Raw genomic sequence first — 20,383 nt, forward strand, 5'->3', positions numbered from 1 at the left:
CAGGGGCTACAGCAGCAGTCTAGAATTTGCATTCAACCATGTCGTGATGCCAGCCATGCAACATCAGCTGCTACTCGCTGCTTCTGTGGGGGGATGTGCCAGTGCAAGTTCCTAGCATGGAGAGTGTTTACCCTTCTCTGCAGCACGCCCTACATTCACTTGTCCTCTATTAATGCCAGAGGCTCTAAATGTAAGCAGGCTTCTCAGGAAAATGCTGCTCAGTAAAATGCTGCTGATCAAGACAGCTGCCTTTGTGCATGTACTGTGTATGCCGCAAGTCAGCGAGTATCCATAAATTAGCAGATCTAAACTATCCAGGCTGGGTTTGGAGTGCATAACTAAGGAGCCTTAGCAGCTAGGGAGAGCGGAGGAAAACTTGCAGGCATTACAGAAAAAGCAGAATAGATTATAATGATTTAATCTGTAATCCATTCAGGCCAGGAGAAGGTCAGTGACAAAGGAAGGCCAAATGTGCTTGTGAAAGGAGCAAAATGCTGATGTAACTGTAGGGTAACAGGCAACTTGGAAAGATCCAAGGGCAGAGAATTAGGGGAGGGTGTGGGAGAGAAGGAAGAGGCTTCTGAAAAAAAAACCAGAATGAGAACTTTGATCCAGTGGAGGAAGGAGAACCAGAAGGAAGATTTAGAAAGGTCAGTGATGGTAAGCAAGGAAACCGTCCTTAGCACAGAAATGGGAGAAGTAGGACAGAAGGAGATCTGAACTGTGTGCAATGAGAAATAAGGATGACCTTAGAGAGGTCTCAGGGAGAAAAAACATGTCAAGATCTACTCATCACCTAAATACAAAGAGCAAGACAGGGAGAGCCAGAGTTACTTCTAGTGTTACAAGACTGGAAGATGAAGGATGGTGAAGCTGTGAATAGCAGAAGGGTGATTTACACACCAGCTGCCCTTGCAGTTCTGAAAGACACAAGGGATGCCTGAGATTACAAGCAGAGGTGAAGCTGTGCCCTTACATGTCGAATCTGCTGCCTCCTTTTTTTCTCCGTGTGGTGACTGCAACTTAAATAAAAACCGATTCTCTCTCAGAGAGCAGTCAGACTAAAGATAATAAGCCTAGCAGAGCAAAAGGACAGGCAAGAGTCAGACTAAAGATAACAAGCCTCACAGAGAGAGAGGACAGACTTCTTTAGCTTTGGAGAGCATGATGCCCTGGGCTCTATTTCATAGACTGCTGCGTAGCTACAGAGCTTGTCAGAACTGAAGTGCTCATTGCCACGCTGACTAACCCCCTAAGCTCCTTTGCCAGTAAACTGAGAAGAAATAGCATATCCCTTGGCAGGAGAGTCACCTGGTCATGCTGTAGATCTTGTAGAAACCTCTCCTGTCTCTAGCTGCTGTTATGACAGGGCTTGTGAATGACAGTGCCGGGTAAGGTACCTAAGACATGACGTACAACTAGCACGCAGAAAGGACATTTAGGACTCCCTTGTGCACATCTCAGTCTGACTGAAGAGCATCAAGGCACCTGGTGGTTCAAAGGAACAGAAAAACACATAGGAGTTACCAGAATTTTTCTGTAATACTCCTTTTTTTTGTTCGTTGTGGAAGCAGAACTGTACCACTCTAACAGGATTTTCTTATTTCATCATGTGCCTTCAAATAAGAACTTCTGGGAATGCACACCATTTACCAGTGAGAGATGAAGAAGTGATTTGAACTTGGTTTATAATTCTCAGCACTGGGGAATGCCACTGGTAATGTTCCATACAGGTAACATGTTGATCCAAATTATTTGCATTGGAGAATTTAAAGCAAGTTAGATGAGATTACTTCTTGTCCATGAAAAATGTTTTCTAATAAGACTAAGGATAGAGGAGATATCTACAGAGCCAAAAGAAGGACTAATTTTGTGCCAGTAGAGACTGAAGGGAATTCCGGTCGGACCGAGAAGACTGGTAGATATGACACGCTAGTCCACAAATGTCCATTAAAGACAGGTTTGTGAAGTGAATCGGATATGCCTTGGTAATATTTTAAGTCTGTTTGATGAAGGTTTCTCTGCTAACAGATTCTGTATGTATCTGATGTCATGCCATGTGACATTCGGGTTTTTAAATAAGCGAGATCAACATAACAAATACTAATTTACTTACAATATGTAAGTTTATCTAATAAATACACTAACTGGTAGATTCTCATACTTAACTTTTACTATGGAATCATCATTCAATGGGGATGGGGATACCTTCAAGAAATTAGGTCACATTTACAAGAAAGGACTGAGAAATGGTTTAGGGATTATGAGAAAAAACAACTGAAGCATACACTTTATGCACGCTAAAAAGTGTAATATGATCTTGGAATGCAGAAATATGAGAATATTAAGTGATAGTTTCTCTCACTGTTCACAGGGGTGAAACCATCATTAGATACTCTTTATTGATTGTGAAACCCTTGGAAAGGTAAAAAATTGTAAGAGAAAAATTAGTGATGATTCGAGATGTGGAAAAATATAGCTTATGAAGAAATTTGTGAAGAAATTTATTTACCCAAGAGGTCAGGATACAATAAAGTTTTGGTTTATAATTTCCTAACCTGTGACATTTCTGATATTGTATCAGCAATGCAAGGATTAGAATTCCACTGCTTGAAGTATCGAGATCCTAGATAATGATATAATGATTGTATGAAAGAGTCACTCTAGCATTATTTGCCCCCAAAATGTCATTTGCATAAAAATCCAAATTAATCCCAATGGCTTTTACTCTGTGAAAAAACTGTTTGTAATTTCCCATTTCCACAGGTAAATTCCACAGTGCTTTTTGGGCTGCACTATGTAGGATGCTACATCAGTGGATCCAGATGGCTTCTAGCAGTCTATGAATCCATTGCCCTAAATCCAACAGCCACAGGAGATATATAAATGTTCTTTACTTTGCTGATGCTGATCCTGAGTTTGTTGCGATTCACATCTGTCTCTTCCCAAACTTCAGCCTCATTGAAAGGCGTGTTTGGAGCCTGACCGAGACCTTCCGCTGGCCGGCCTGACAGGATGGGAGGAGCGTTCTCTTGATCACTCAGGTGTTCACCCTGTAGGACATCCTCAGTGTTCTCACGAAGCAAGTCCCCAGGTACCGGAGTGACGTTAACCACCCTATGGAAGAGACAAGAAGAAAAGTAAAGTCATTAGTAGTTACATAAGGAGGCCTATCACGCTGCCCCACAGAAATTCCTCAGCAGCTTTTAGGGTATTACCAGGTTGAAAAAACAGGCAGTCCAGCATTATCCCAGATATGACAACCTGGAACGGCATAGGAGGATTCCACTTAATATATAATCACAAAAACAGTGGGATGGATCAGTGAAAGCATCTTGGAACTTTTTATATGCAGGCTGCAGACTTCTTCAGAAGTTCCCATTACACAATATTTAGCTTAGAAGAAACTTCCCCTCTTTGCATGAGCAAATGAGGCTTAATAGGCCTTATAGCTTTTGTCTTCTATAATATTAAGCTTTTACCTTCTATAATATCACTAAGGATTATTGTTATCCCTTAATGTCAGCCCCCTCAAAAGCACCCAAGACAGACAAAAGAGCTAAGCCTTATAGACTTGTGTTTGGACTCATTTCCATCTCTGAGCACCAAGCTCTGTGTACCTGTGCACCCTGTAAAGGTCGAGGAGCTCTGTTCGAGGTGTGACCAGTTCATGCACTCTGCTGTGTTCAGCTCACTACCAATCACAAACCCACCCCACAGCAAGGCAACAACTGCCTCACGGCAGGCGCTCTCACAGAAGCTCCAGCCATGTGTGCCATATAATGTGCAAAATATACAAGCATATGGGCTCCATCAATCCTAGACAAAAGTCTGCAGACATCCGTTAATGCGACTCCAACCCACACGCTCATCCCCAGTAGAAGATATGTTTTCAGAACAGCAAGGCTATGAAACTGGGTTCCACCACCTTAGATATATGTTATATATATATACAGCCAAATCAAATGGTGGCTGCCATGCAGCTCCAACTTCCCAGGACCATAATGGCCTTGAAATCTTTCAAATATGAACTTGTTACTAAGCTTTTTATTGAGCATGTCCACAGTCTGACTGGTTCAACTGTAATACTCACCCAAACATGGCTGCTGTTTGCCTGGTGTTTTGCTGTGGTGGAGTAGAGGTGCTAGTAGACAACAAGATATCTGTACCAGCCTTCTCCCAGTCAAAGGCTTCATTTTCAGTGATGCCTCTTTCTTTCATGCTGTTCTCGAAAACGGACATGATTAGCTGAAATAAATTTACAAAAACAATTTCTGTTACGTACTTGAGGGTGGGTCTCAGAAAAAACCTGAAGTATGAGCATGAGGACCAAGCGCAGTTTATAATCTCCATCTTGCCTATGAAAGGTACGAAAAAATGAAAGCAAATGTCATAGAATCGTATCAGTTTTTTTCTCAGGCTGGTTTTGGCTTGGTAACTGAAATTTCTTTGCATCTACAAAAGAAGTGCATGCAACATTTTGACGCTGATTTGATGAAATCTTGCAGCTGGCTTGTACTCTAACACTTAGCTTCGGCTCAGCTTTCCTGTAGATTAGACATATACAGAACAGTACATTTGATACGTAGAGTTCAAGGGCTGCCAGAAGACATAAACACAACAGAAAAACACAGTCCTGGGATGCTGACTCGTTGCAGTGTCTTGCCCAAGTACAGCTTGGTCAGGAGCCCTAGGATATGCTCATGCACGACGTGGCCTGCCACATTTGTCTGAGGAAGAAAACGAAACCATAAAAGGGATGATAAAATTTTCTCGGTAAGATGGCAGGTACAAATGCTCATGCTGACATGGTTTATGCTCGTTGCTTTCTAAGAACAGATATTCTTTAGGAAAGAATGAAAGTACTGGCAACAGTGCTCCGTGCATCAATGCGTTACCCAGGGAAATCTGATGTTCTGCTGTCAAAGGGAAACTGGATGCTATAGGCCAACACAGCCGTAGGTGAGGTCCTGCATTTCTAATAAAATTATGCAGCTGAATAATGCGGAACTGAGAGGATTCAGTCTAAAGTCCATATGGAGAGAGTATACGGTGACAAATACATTCGGCTTATGGCACAGAATTAGCATTAAGTTATGAATAAAAATTAGGATGAACAAACCGCCTATGTGTTTGCATTTGTATTCCAGTTCTGTTTATCAGCATGATCAGAAGGCCAGGAGGGACTGCCATTTCCTACTACCTTATACCAAACTACAGTAAAATACCTATTATTTGAAGCTTTCAGTTGAGCCATTTTTTCCCCTCCTTTTTTGACCTAGAATCTGGTGCTCCAATCCTGCAATGGCACTACGTTTGATTATAAGAATTCCCAGAGTTGATTGTTGGTCAGGCCAAGGAACAGGTAACACGGCTCCAGAAAATGGACATGACATGGCAGTGGCAGCAGCTTCTTTGATTTGAAAGGGATTTTACTGTTGTGACAGTTTAATATGACAGGACTGTGTTTCTGCTTGTTAGCCTCATGTCATGATGCCCCCTTTCACCTCTGATGGAAACGGGAGTTGTGCTGCCACTGTTGGCAGGGAATTTCTTGCTCAAAACTGAATGTGAGTAACTAAAGGGTCACAGTCTTGCTTTTAGAAAATGCATTTCTGGTATTTAGTAACCTGAGGCGGATGTTTTCTCATGAATTTGCCTAATTAGTTATTGAATGCATAAGCTTTTGGACTACACCTATTTTATGGCAAAGAATGCACCAATTACGTGAACTATCTTCTTTGCTCATTCAAACCTAGCACCTGCTAATTTCATTTGGCAGTTCCTCATTTTTGTATCAGAAGAAGCAGAAAACAATCATTCTCCATTCAATTCTGGCCATTCTGTGTTTGATTTTAAAGATGTCGTGTACATGTCAGTCCTCTCTTTTTTTTTCCAGAGTGTACTGTCCTAGTCTGATTAGCCTTTCTGTATCTGGAAGTGAATCTGTTTGGCCTCAAGTTGTGCCAGGGGAGATTTAGATTAGATACTGGGAAAAATTTTTACACTGAAAGGGTTATCAAGCATTGGAACAGGCTGCCCAGGGAAGTGGTGGAATTGTCATCCCTGGAAGTATTTAAAAGACAGGTAAACATAGTGCTTAGCGGTATGGTTCAGTGATGGTTTTTGTCAGTGTCAGGTTGATGGTTGGACTCAATGATCTGAAAGGTGCCTTCCAACCTAGGCGATTCTATGATTCTATCTCTAGCCTCCTTGTCACCCTTCCCTACAACTTCTCTGATTTCAAGATATCCTTTTTGAGATGCAGGAATGGAACTACACACTATATTTAAGAGTATGCGTCACACAGATTTACGTGGCAGTATAAGGATATTTTCTGTTTACCCTCTAATACTGCTCTAATTATTCTTAGAATTATATTTGCTTTCTTATTACTGGTTTGTCAAGGATTACTGTCAAATGTCTTTTAGAAATTAATACCCCACATCCTCAAAGACTCCTTCCAAGAACTCCATGTATTTGTAGGCTGATGCCCTTATAAAAGCCATGCTGACTTCTGCTCATTAGACCATCCTCACCCATCTGTCCGCTAATCCCAGTCTTTATCACAGTTTCTGACTCTGAGGATGAGATGCACCTCAGAAGAATCTATCTCAGTCTTCCCTATAGGTAGTAGAAGGCAACAACCAGGATCCCTTTTGTTCCTTCACTTCTTAAGCTCAAAGAAACCCGCTTCTCTCAGACTCTCCCGTTATGGCACGTGCTCTAGCTCCCAGTCATCTTGGTGGCTTTCCACTGGGCTCACTCCAGTTTGTATGTCTTTCTTGTACTGGACACAGCTTTCCTGATGTCATTTAACAAGTGCCTAACAGAAGGGAATAATCACTTCCCTTATACTGCTGGCTATGCTTGTCCTAATACAGCCCAACAAATGGTTAGCTTGCTTTGTCACAAGGACACACTACGGTTTCATGGACACCGCTAAGACATACAGGTCTGTCGAAGCAGAGCTACTCCCTAGCCAGTTAGTTGATCCCCAGCCCGTACTGTTCCACGTGTTTTATTCCAGCCCAAGTGTACGACTTTGTACCTGCCTTTGCTGAACCTCATGAGGTTCCTGTAAGCCCATCAAGGTCTCTCTGAGTTATCAGTACTACCCTTCAGCATATCAGCTGCTTCTCCCAAATCTTCTGTGAACTGGTGAAAACGTGCTCTGTCCCCCTGTCCCATCATCCAGATCTTTAATGAAGACACTGAACACTCTTAGCTCCATGAGAGATACCACTAATGGCCAGCCACCAACTGAACTTTGCATTGCTGATCACAACCTTCTGACACCCAGCAATCCAGACACAATTTGCCACCAACCTTGTGGTCCACTTATTCAAACCATCTCTTTCCAATCTGGATAAGAAGACATTATGAGAGACTGTGTAAGGTCAAGGTAGATAACATTCACTGCACTCTCTGCATCCACAGAAAAAGTCACCTCCTCGCAGAAGGCTGGTCAGGTTGGTCAGGCATGCTCTGGACTGGATAAATCCATGCTAGCTCTTCCCAGTTCCCTTCTGATCTTTCATGTACCTGGACATGCTTTCCAAAAGTATTTATTTCATAATGAGCCCAGCATCCCTCTTCAGCAAGAATATAATGCCCACCATAATGCCGGTATACACCACTCCGTTAAGAATTTTTTAGTTTGTATACCATGGACCTAAGGGTAGATAGAGGCTAAACTTGCCATATTTTCTTGTCCGTAACAGACCTGGCCTTTTGGTGCCTGGACAGAACACAAAACCAAGGAAAGTGATTAGTCACATTTTCCCTTGCTGCCTTTGAGAAAAGTCTGCCTCTGTTCTCCCCACAACTGCCCTTAAGGCAGTGGAAGACAGCAATCAGATCCCCTCTTTGACTTTTCTTCTCCAGTCTAAACAAGTCCAGTTCCCTCAGCATCTCCTCAGTCCACCTCCATCCCTCTATAGCCTTCCATCTTAGTGGCAAATGTTATTTTTCCGCTGTCCTATCCAGAAAGTATTTGCCTTTTTTTTTTTTTTTTTTTCTTTTTTAAAAAGTTGTGGTTGCTATGCTGCAACATGGACATGGCTAACATAAAAAAGCACTGCTGGAGAGAGTTTGCTGAAACGCCCTCCTACCATTTTCCCACTCATTTGATGCACTATCAACAGAGGCAGACACTCATTTAAGACTGCACAAATCAGCTAATAAAATGTTGTTTTCATCATTCTGGCTTTAATGTACAGTGAAAAACACTGTGATAAAAAAGGGACACAGAATCAAGTCGCCTCAGTTATACTGTGTTAGCTGAGCTACTGTAACTGATCACATATATGCTGACAACATTCAGCAAACAGTGAATGGGAGAAAAAAAAATGTTAAGATGAATATTAAAGAAAGAGACAGTAATAGCTAAGGCCCATATGAGTCTGCAAGAAAACAAAGGAGTTGGTGTGCACTGTTGAGCTGTTGGCATAGGCTCTTTGCAGACTTTGTCAAGCTGTGCTAAAATTCTGTCACGTTTGGAGTATCTCAAAACTTCTGTGTTTTAATGAAAGCCAAAAGTACTCTGTTGCTTGGGAAGAGCTTTCTGGTCTGGAGTACAGGATTACTTTGGACAGGGTGGTGGCAGGAGAAGAAAACACTTTTGAGATGTCGAAGAACTGTACAGGCCAACCTTTTTCTCCTGGTCCTAGGAAAGGTATTTCTCAGCCAGGTATGAACACGTGCATGGAAACGTTAGAAAATCCAAATGCCAATCCAGTGTGCCACGCATCAGACTGGTAACAAAGAAAGGCTCCTACCTGATAGTCTGGCTTGGTGAAGTAATCTAGGCTTGCAATATGATCCAGAAAAAGGTGGAACTCTGAAGGCATGTGTTTTAGCAGCATTCGGTGTTCATACTTTTCTTTTATCATGCCAACCTGCTCCTGGAAAAAAGAAAATATCTCAGAGCCAAGAATCTCTTCTATTGCTTCATAGTCATACAGTCTTATCATTCCTGGAATACCATCTAGTGTTATCATTCCTGGAGCACGGCCTCTACTTAGACCCAGCACTGTGTCCACACACTTCTCCTGTTTGGCGGCCCTAGCAAAGCGAGGTTGGTCACTGATGGTAAAGGTCAAAGGGGAATCCTGAGTCAGAAACGCTCTTCAGAAGCTGTCCCTTTAGCACAGCCTTCTGCACAGGTGACCTATTTCTTTCCAGGGATTTTATTCTCCAGCACAAAGTCTTTCCAAGACAACATGAACGGTTAACTTTATTCTATTTAACTTTCCAGTTGCAATTCCCATTTGGCTTGTTTGGCATGGCAAAGCGTTATCGTTCCGCCTTTCTAAAGGCTCTGCTTTTGTCAAAAGAGTAGCTCAGCCTTCCCACTTTTGTTGTTTGCTTTGCAAGAGCAAAGTCAAAGTCGCTTGATCAGATATGATTAACAATGTGCATAAGAAAACGTCTAGTTACTCCAAATAAAACAAACCCGACGCTGTGCGTCAGAACACACAAAAGCAGGTTAGCATCTTGCAGCGAGATCTGATGAAAAGCAGGCGCTGGCTTTACTTCAGCAAAAAGCTGCACTGAGCTGCAGGAGGAATATTAAGAGTCATAACTATAAAAATGTAGCACCCTATCTTAAGCACAGTCACTAGGTTTCCTACCTTATCTTTGATCTTTCGCCATGGAAGCTGACCAACCGCAAACTCCACCAACATGTAAAAGAGGGACCACAGATCATCATGTCTACCCATCTCCTGGAGAAAAGAGAGACGAAGACTGAGGAGCAAAGTTCCATGCTGCTCAGTAGTCCAGCTGTGCTCTCCAGATGAGCTACCTCATTTTAAAAAGCAGGAAGAGAAGTCATACTTCCCATTCAATGATTAAAAAAGCCAGATTAAAGACTAAAGATGTAAAATCAAGCATTTCTTAAGCTTGGCAAGGTAAACACAGTCACCTGAATAACCTCTTTTGTTTTTTTTTCCCCTTTTTGTGAATATATTAGGAAAGAAATTTTATCTATACAACAGAACACAAGCTTTCCGTAGGACTCTCCCTCACTGAGTATACAAGAGTGGAATGTTTATTAATGGGATGTGGACTAACCTAGATTAAGGACAAAAAACCCACAAACTGCATGTAGAAAGTCTTTTTTATTGTTGTTTTCGAGCTAAATACCATTCAAAGTCTTTTTGCAAGACAGCATTTACTCAAGGGCTTTTGCAAAACAACATCAAGCACCACAACAATTTACAGATGTATAACATTTCCACGTACCACTCTCCTCCTGGCCTAGCAAATGGGAAACTGAAACGTGGGGATTAAAGCTGAAACTGTCAAAGCACAAGAAGCCATTTTTGGTGCTCAACATCCAATGTCTAGAACATGATTTCTCAGAATAGCATGCATTATGCAGCATTTTTTGTGTCTAAATATACCTTCAGCTGATGCCAGCTACAGCTGGCACTATTCAGCTCTTTCAAAAATTATACCTCAGGTTTCTCAGTGTCCCAGGGAACAGAACGAATTCCTGAAGGCATTCAACTGCCCTCCCCACATCACACTTTCCACCTTCTGCAGACAATAACTTCCTTCCCTAAAAAAACTTGAAACTTTCCCTACAGACTCATCCCAGATAAGGCCAGAAACCTAGAGATAATGCAAAAGGGCTGACAGTTTCCATCTGGCAAGCACTTAGTGTCCGAACCAGAGGACTTACAGTGTACTGTCAACAAAGGAGCATTAGTGAAATAGGACAAACGAGTGTTTTGAGAAGAATGTTGGATGAGACTTCTGGAAGCGTTCAGAATGAAATAGGCCAGACACTATGTAAATAATGGCTCTTTTCAGGGAAAAATAAACCTAGCTATCACTAGGTGGCTCTTTGCCTGACAGCATGATGTTAATATTAAGAATTCCAGGTGGAGAATGGATCTGGGGACCTGGGAATTGGTCATTCACAGCCAAGTTCTGCTAGAAACTAGTAGCAAGCAGCCTGGCACTTAACCCGATTTCCACTTCTGCATAATTTCTTTTTCCCCTTAAAAAGTGTCTGATAACACAATAATTACAATAATTAAGGCCGCCAACTAAAGAGGATTCAATAACTCAATAATAATTTTGATTTTACAGTCAACAGCCTTGACCACCTAGTGGAATTCATCTGATATACTAACTTCCGTAGGTAACGGAACAGAACTCACACCTCTTAGTCCTCTGCTCCTGAAAACAGGTTTCTGAGGAGAAATAACCTTGCTGTTAACTCCTTAAAACCAAAAAATACTCACTCGGTTTTTGTGTGCATTCACCGAAGCGTAGCGGACCGTTCCTCGAAAACCAGCAACATTGCGAGGCTGAAGGGAGACAACAGAAAATCTCAGAGACAGAGCAGATTACTAAATCCCCTCTGCAGCTAACTCCTGAGAACTTCTCGTCTATACTGTGATTTCGTATGTGCCCAAGGGATACAAAGCTCTTACTGCCTCCATCTGCTCTAGCAGCCAGCTAAACAGACAGCATTCTCCAATTCTGCGTTTCTAGAAAAGCTTATTTTACAGAGAGGGCAAAGTGGTTACAGTGATAGGTTAGAAGCATAATAGTGTAGGCATAGAGCTAAGAACATTATCCAAGATCGTATTTTCCTTTTTAGACTCCAAGTCAAGGGAAAAGCTAGTAAAGAAGCGCAAGTGCAAAACTGAGTCATCACATGAGCTAAGCAAAGCTGGAGGGCAGCCTGGTCAGGCCAGATGACCATACGCGTTTGCTGACGCTGCGTGTTAACATCTTCTGTAAGACTTAAAGACATTAAGAACCTCTGACTTTCAAAGTTCTTGCTTTTTTTTTTTCCCCAGAGTGTTCCCAGTATATCCTAAACCATGTATCTTTATTTTCTCTGATTCTCTTGTTCCTCGTGTCCTGGGGAAGAGAAGGTTTGATACAGTGGCCTTGGCAAGAAGGCAGTTCTCTTGTGACTATTCCTCTGGGCTGGAGGCTTCCTCTGTTCTGGGGGCTGAGCAACACTTCCAACTCTTTCCACTGCTGCCTCCGCAAGAACATTACACCATGTGAGTTCACTTACTGAAGATGTCATTGTTCTGGAAAAAATGCATTTAAATAATGACATCCACCAAATCCTTTCAGCTGAGCTAGAAGCATGAGAGTTAACAGCAGTGCTTTCAAAACTCACATGGCAAAACCAGGTTCAGGCCCAGACATCTTCCATAATAAGGTTATGCTTGGGCGAAGAGCTAAACTTACTCATAATTAAGATCCTACTCTTGCAGAAATTGGAGCAACAACTCTACTTGGGTAACTTGTCCCACTTAGGTCAGTTGATTCATGTTTGTTCTTTCAGCTGTGCCTATGCTTTCAGAACTAAGCCTAAAACTGTACTTTTATTCTTGGGCACCTTTCTGTCAGCTTAAATACATACAATTCACTTGCTTCCTTTTGCGTTCAGGGAAGTTGCTCTTAGTTTCAATATTCTCAGAAAGGATAAAACTTCAAATGTTTTTTAAACAAGTTCACCAACATCGTGCCACTAACATACACCCGGATGGTGTATAATGCAGCTCTTAAGTTATAGCGACTCCAAGCAAAAAAAGCCACAAGTCTATCTTACAACTCCTTTACATTAATCAAATGCCCACAAGGAGAACCCGTATGCGTATCCCATGCACTTAATGTGGCATTTAATCTTGCAGTACACCAGCTTGAGCTATAAGCTACTTATTTAGCAGCAGGTAATAGTCGAGATACTATATTCATGACCGTGTACCTCATTGCTCCTGGGGCATGCATTTAGGATTAGCACTGAAAATGACTGTGAAATATTTTTCAGAATTCCAGTGAATTCACTGATGTGAGTTCCTGAAAAGCATAATATTGCCCACTGGAATACATCTGTTGGAATCAGCCATCACCGTAAATGTCCTCTACATATTCAAAAGCAAGAGGACGTTCCTCTCTTCCATTATGAGCGGAAGCTAGTGTGTTTGGATACTTTTCATAAGCCATAAAAAATGAGTGTATTGGAACAACTCTAGCGTGTAACCCAGAATGTTTTCAGAACAAATATTGTTCAATATTTGCAGTCCACGGGAGTTTGTCTTCCGTGTTCTTTCCCCGCTTCAATGTCATCACTTATCAACTGTGTATGTACTGAACCACGTACCACGTGTGCTGGTTTCAGTACGGTTGGCAATGTCTCTGAAAATCTCTTTAGATCAATACTTACTATTTCTGGCAGACAGGCTATCTTTGCAGTCTTTAATTAGATCTATTCTGAAAGCAACTCTAGGCAGTTTGCAAATGTTTTCCCCTCCTCTTTCAGAAGCAACCCAAAAACTCAGCCATCTTTTAACTGTGCATCTGTCCCACCGCCAACATGACACCGCTCACCAAGGCAGTCCTGCAGCTGAACCCCAAAGGGCTCTCTCTCCAGTCCTCTCTCATGTGGTACCTCAGCGAAGGCAGAGCACTGCAACTCAGCAAGACTTTGCAATTGTTTTGACAGGACGTTTAGACCTTTGGACAAAATAGGCAGATGCTAACTGTGTTAACAGCATCTTTTCCTCATAAAGGTTTCACCTCTTTTAACCGTATTTGACTGCCCTGCCAGTCACAAGGCAATTAGTCATGCCTTTTGACTGTGTCACTAATCACTGCAATCAAATATTTCCATGGCTGTGGAGATACTTTGTTTTTCATCCAAACAAACAGCTCCTGCCCGAGCATTTATTGTAGCACATTCTGTATACCCCAATGTTATTGACTTTTCTTCTGAATTCATCCATATTAATTTTCCAGATGATTTCTTTACACGCTTCGTTTCTTCCGGTTAACAAATTTCACCCCACCACTGCATTGCCCAGCAGTGGAAAAGAGCCTGGATAAAGCATCCCTGCTGTCCAGACTGGTCCACATTTGACACAGAACGGACACTGTAACAGTTAGGAGCTTCAGATGATGGAATCATATATAACCCAATTGATTTGAATCCCCCAAATGATAAGAAGGTAATAAGCTAGCAAGCTGAAATACAATTTTAAACCATGCATGATTTATGTTTTAATTTTTTCCACATCAGTATTACTATCAAAAACAGTACTCAGGGTAAAGTATATCTCTTCCTGCATTCAGATTGTGTCTAGCACAAAGCTAAAGTAATTTATTACACAGAGCTGTCAGCGAGATGACAGAGATATGAAGTATATTGAATTGTGTTAGAATTTGGTTTAAAATGAGTTTTAGCTTGGGAGAATATGTTAGATCACTACCACAGAGCAAAAATTATACTCTGTGTTCCTTGCAATATATTGGTGATGTACACTACATAAAAGACAAAGACAGAATTAGGTAACAAAATCCTGTCCAAAGTGGATGCATTGTTCCAAACTGTGCTCTTCTGCACCCATCTGCTTTTCATCATTCTCCAGTTCAAACACTCATGATTATTTGTATTTTAAGTGTCTCCCTTATCATTCACCTGAAGTCTGTCTTTCCTGCATATGCTCCCTTTATTTCAGGAGTGCTTGTATTTCCTCATTAATCTGAATCCCTGCCCCTTACACCACACTCATACACAGAGATTAAAATTTTTCCTCTCGCCTCACTGGACCCTAGGTTGATATTTTGAATGTCCCGGTTTCGAGCTTCCTTCCTAAAAACCTTAGATTTGGATGCCAGTACTTTCCTCCTGCTGTTTCTTATGCCTGTGGTCCTCTCATAGAACATGACTGCTGGTTCCTCCCCAACTTTCTGGAGGCCTGTGCAAACACCTCATGAGAGCCACCACCTTTGCCCCTGGCAGGCCTGCTGTCACCTAGGATCATAAACCCACCTCTCCTGGAAACAGGAAAAGGACTTCCAGCAGTAAGAAAATTAAAAGAAAGTTAGCGCAGATCGAAGAGAAGGTGGTAAGGGGAGAGTGGAAATGCCACAGATCATGGGAAGCACTTGGAGATTTATCTTGCATTGAAATGACTTGTTGGAAAAGTTGTAATAAGAAGGAAAAGTGAAAGGAAGCTTTAACTGAACTGAAAGGAAGTATCTCTGTGACTTCTAGGAATGTCCTGCTTCCATCAGTTATGCTCACGGGGAGATGCAGGGACATGCATCTCCACCTCTCCTGCGGAGACAAATTCTGCCCCTCTTATATGAGTTTTAACTTGCTAATTTCAACAGCAGCACTTTGTAGAATCATTAATGACAGCAGCATATTTTATCCCAATGGGGAGTCAGAAATTAATAGAGGAAGCTGGAGCCAAAAATGTAAGATGAGAGAACTCCCCTCCCCTTGCCTCTGAAACCACAGAAGTGACAAAACCACAGTCTCTGGCACCACCCAAATGTCTGCGAGCCCCTCAAGCAGAATCCCAAGTGTTCTAGGCCTCTGCATCACATTTAGGTAGCTGTCATGATCCTGCTGAAAAACAAACATATCATGAGGGAAAAAAAGAAAACCAGGTGTAATTCGGACTTCCATATATAACAAAAGCACAAAACAAAATGAAAACCCAGAAGCATGGTGATGGCTCACTCACAACTCATAGCAGAGATGGTTACGAGCAGCGGATGGGAAGCCAACGCATCAAACACAGCCTCAAAAGAAGAGCCCAAAAGAACTGTAAAACAGAGAGAAACCCAAAGAAAAACATGATAAAAAACAACAAAATGAGAAAAAAATTAAACAGAAATGAATTAAAAAACAATTTCATATCGTATCCCTCCAGAAACCTGAGTCTCTTGTTCAGCTGTTGCCATCTCCCGGCATCCTTCCCAGGGCTGTTGGCCCATGCTGTATTTAGTTTCATTTACACACAAAGCGTTTCGTGAGCCTGTGTGGATTGTGAGCGCTCTGTAGAGTGGTGAGAGGGGTCCCTCTAGAGACTAACTTCCCCCTGCTCACATATCACACCTAACAGTATAAGAAGCAAAGTTGAGAGCAGAGATGCACACAGCCTAGCCACAGATCAGTTGTATGCTTCTACCGTGATTTTCCGTCCTAAAATCATCTGATACTTACACATCCCTTCCTCCCCCAATCACACTGATCTAATAACCAGCAAAGGGATTTGCTCTTTCTCATCTCTTGCTCTTTTCACCCAGAGCAAATTCTAACATCAGCGCATAAGTTTCCAAAAATGATTAGAGATGCCCCCTTCCCCATTTAAATTGTCATGGGTTCCCACCAAGATGTTTGGCTTTTTCCCCAGCCACCACCTTGCTTTCTCACCAGCAATCTCTGTACAATCACTGACGTGCCAATTTTACAGGCTTCACAGCTTCATCTTCCCCTTCCCTGATAACCGCTGCAGTGCTCCACCGAGAAATAGCGGGGTCTCCGCTGCCTGTGGTGGGATGCAGCATGGTGGTTTGTAAGAGAGCAGAATGAAAGTCAGTGCTGCTTTTGGGTCGTGTGGGCAGTCACTGTATCTTAAGATGTGAATTGCACAGTATGGAAACACGAGGGCCACCCTGATCAGAGACCAGAGCTAATGTTATAAAATACTATATAACCTTAAAACTCAATTCAGTGAACTGAGGAAAGACCTCGGCTAAGAGACAATTATTGCAAAAGAAATCAACTAATCAAAAGCAATCAACCCAATGGAGCTTTTTATTTGAATCTCAGTATTTCTCTTCCCTAAAAACATGCAAGTTCTAAGAATTCCATCGATTTTGCACAAAATTTAGTTTTGAGAAAGTTACTTAATAGCCTCCTACTATTCTTTCCAAAGCAAAAGACCCAAAGGAGATGAGTTAAAAATGCCATCTTTCCTTCTTTACTTTAGGAGAATTCAAAATTTCCAACGGATTTTAACATCAGAAAAGACTAAGGTAATAATTTTGTCTTTCTGAATACCATGCACCAACCGTGTCATCATGCAATTCCTGCGCCAGAACTTGTGCTGGAGATGAGGATGCCTTTCTCACATTGGAAACAGGGCAAAGAATGATCACTTTTTTAATCAAAAGCTTATTCCAGCTGTAATCCTATTATTTGATTATCACTTGATTTTTAACAAGAGAATTTTGGCCTCAGAGCCACACTTGTTTCTTACATGTGTGGTCCCATAGAGGAACAAGTAGCACAGAATGTCTCCATGGAAAGTGATAAGTAAGGAAGAGAAGTTCTTCATGTGCTGTAACACAGAGCGGGGGAACCACTGACATTGAAATGTTTTGGAGAGTGCTGTAGAGAGTTAGTCACATCTCATTTGTGATTTACAGCTCATAATGCTTTCCTAGAGTCAGATGGAGAAAATGGTCTTTTTCTACCAAAGACGACAAAAGACAGTCCTGGCAATCACTGAGATGCTGCAGAGCTAAGTTCAAATCTCTCCACCCCCTGGACAGACATGAAAACCACACTTCCCTCCTTCCAGAGCACACCCTCACCCCTAAGCCACAGGGTGCTTTGAGATGCAAGTCTAAGAACATCCGTGTTGGAAAGGATCCCTTTTGCACAGAATAATTGAATATTTATTACCAAGAGAGAGAAGGTGTACAACAGGCACTCTGTAACTTGGCAGCAAATGCACTTACCTGATGGAGGGGAGACTTGACTGTCAATCCAACTCAACATGCACCTGCCCAGGGAGTGAAGCCCCTGTTCCCTCACCACCGCACACAGTAATAGTTTTCCGTTCCTCTCTCTGCAGTCCAGTGGGAAGAATAATCAGAGCTTCAAGTGGAACAGCATCGACCAGAAGGAAGGACACACTCAGATGTACCGTATCCCCCCTGCAGCCTGGCAGGAAAGGTGCTCGGAAATGGAAAATGGGATCTCAGTTCCCTGCAGGCATATACGGGATTTGAGCCTGAGCTGTCCTTCCTTTTCCCTCACCGCTCTAGCACAAGAGCTCTAACCAGAGCGTTGCTACATAAAATAAACCACCAACAAGCTGATGTAGATGATCTGAGGTCACCCTCACTGAACCAGGGCTGCCAGGGGAGGAAAGCAGAGAAACAGCTAGTTATAACAAGATACAAGAGTCCCTGCTCGCTAATAGATTTTCAAATCCATCAGCTAGTCTGCTTTTCGTACATTTAATTTCAATTGCACTGGCTTTCTGTAGTTGCAATGTTTTAAACCAGAACGTGAACTCTGTTCTCAAGTCCAATAATGAAAGTTACAACGAGAACCTTTACATAATTTTCACAATGATCTGTTTTATAACTAACCTATTCCCACAGAAACAGCATTTCTATAATATATTAAATGCGCACTATTTTTAAAGACATTGGTTCACTTTTTTTTTTTTTCCTTTTCCCCCATCTCTGGTGGCTCTAGTTGCATGCTCTAGTGGCAGAGATTGTAGGTTGTTTGGTTGGACTCGATGATCTCAAAGGTCCTTTCCAACCATGCAGATTCTATGATTCTATGATCTCTGTGTGAACCAATGTGACTATGTTGTGCTTTCAGCCTTTTCTCCAACTACCTTTCTACAATAGAAAGTTCGAGACAAAACTTATATCCCTTCCTAAGGGATATAACTCCGAGTACTACAGCTCCACAAATCTGTTTATTCTACTGCAAAATGTTCATCATCTCCTACATAACGTAACAACTATTCATGTATTTCAAGTACAAAGTAAGTATAAAAGCTAATGGGCTTCTATGTTTGAATATTTGGGGTCTTAGGATGTAGGTGTTAATATCCTTTGTGTTATTTTATAGTTCATTTTCCAGTGGGGGGAAAGTACTTAGTAGAAAAACATACCTTTCTGTCCTGTTCTAATACCTTGTTTGCTGCAGCAAAGTTTATTTTTAACACTATGAACAGACACTTGGAAAATAAATACCTTTTTTTTCCAATTAGCTGACACATTTCTGCAGCCTTCATCGTGCTCGTCTGAACAGGCTACGCCCTGCCCTGCCTACAACATCTTCTTTCTGCCCACTGACTCACAGAGCCGCCCTCGCACATGTACAGGATCTTCGGCAAGGCACTGCAAACTACTGCAGTGCAGTCTGAGCCACGAGGAGACCGAGATCTAATCAATGGGCTGCAGCTGACTAAGCTAAAAAAATGCTTTGCTGAGCATAACAGCCCAGTGTCAGATCCTGCAAGGGGAGAGAGACTCCAGGAAAAACATAGCCTCTCCTCTGTTTTCCAATAAATAATTAAGACCAAGCTGCTAAACCCTTGACCACTTTCAATTAATATTTGTGGAGCCCCAGGGAATATGTTTCTGAAGGCAGGGTGTCACAGACAGAGGAAAAGCATAATGCTTTCTGTACTGCATGTTAGTGACAAATCTAGCAGACCTGAACAAAGACCAGTAATGATCGAGGAGTTATTGTCCAAAACCTGACCTACATTAGCACAGAAGACCTTCATGACTCAGAACACCTCCACTATACAAGTGTTGTTCATCATATTATTTGTATAACAACATCTCTGTCTATTTTCTCCTCCAAGTTCAAATTTTCTGCTCAGCCTTGGTTCCCTGTATCAAACGCGTTCTGCTAGTCCAGCTCTCATGCTATAAAAATTAATGCAAGATGAAAATTTTGACTTGTGCACTTAGAAGATACTTCCACAAATTTAAAAAAACCCCAGCTTTTCTATTCTTTCCCCAGTTGCTTAGCTCTGTTGTCTGAAGACGTGCATCAACATTGACTGCTTATACTGCTGCATGGCAAAGGTAGGTTGTACAATCAGGACACCACAGTGAATAAAACTGCTCTTATCTCTACCTGAACCATGGCAGAAGGTTGCGCCTAGAGGAAATAATAGTTAAAACCCTAAAAAAGCTCTCTGCATCTTGTAATACAAAATTTGTTACAGAAGGTCTTGCGATTCACCCCAAAATGGACTTTTTCACGGGAGAGGTGAAAAAAAAAAAAATCACAGAGAGAAAACTAGACTTTTTTCTCAGAAGAGTACCCTCTGCATCTGAAAGCACTTATTAACTAGAACTGAACTAACAGATACCCTCCATAAGCCATCTCTTCTTAAGCAGATCTCCAAGACTTCCATGACTGAGAAACACATGGCTTGAACTTCAAACACATGCCCACTTCAAACCCACGTGGATGGGAACCCTCGTGCTGATAACGAAGAGTATAACACATCGGCATAACTGTATAAAAAAAACACGCTTCCTTGCCACTGAAGTTATACAATAGCACAAATCCTAGGAAGATCCCATGGAGAAAAAGGTATTGTGGGGTGTGGGAGGGTGCAGAATGTAAGCTGGAAAACAAGGACAGAGGCCTTGGATGAGGTAATGGGATTGCTTTAGGTGTTAAGGAAAGGAAATACTGCTTCCTATATGCCAGGTTAGATTGGTTCAAGACAACACTGCACCCAAGCTACTTATATTTCCCAATTTTCTTCTCCAGCAAGGGAAAAATGGGGTGCAAATGTTCTGCAGGCTGACCGTTGATATGGAAGAGAAC

At 41.9% G+C, this 20,383-nt stretch overlaps 1 protein-coding gene across 9 annotated transcripts in view; it reads right to left on the reverse strand.

Annotated features, from left to right (window-relative positions):
- The window catches only part of TTBK1 (tau tubulin kinase 1), a 119,088-nt gene that overhangs the window by 43,481 nt on the left and 55,224 nt on the right, over positions 1-20,383 (reverse strand). For 8 of the 9 annotated variants that reach the window (XM_074578777.1, XM_074578776.1, XM_074578781.1 and 5 more), the window contains 5 exons: positions 11,259-11,324; positions 9,636-9,728; positions 8,781-8,906; positions 4,094-4,248; positions 2,898-3,117 (listed from right to left, as the gene is read on the reverse strand). In XM_074578777.1, the coding sequence (XP_074434878.1) occupies positions 2,898-3,117; positions 4,094-4,248; positions 8,781-8,906; positions 9,636-9,728; positions 11,259-11,324 (660 nt within the window). The remainder of the gene's footprint in view (positions 1-2,897; positions 3,118-4,093; positions 4,249-8,780; positions 8,907-9,635; positions 9,729-11,258; positions 11,325-20,383) is intronic. The other variant, XM_074578778.1, reaches the window with a different exon arrangement.

The sequence above is a fragment of the Larus michahellis genome, chromosome 3, assembly GCF_964199755.1.
Source record: "Larus michahellis chromosome 3, bLarMic1.1, whole genome shotgun sequence".
NCBI classification, from domain to species: domain Eukaryota; kingdom Metazoa; phylum Chordata; class Aves; order Charadriiformes; family Laridae; genus Larus; species Larus michahellis.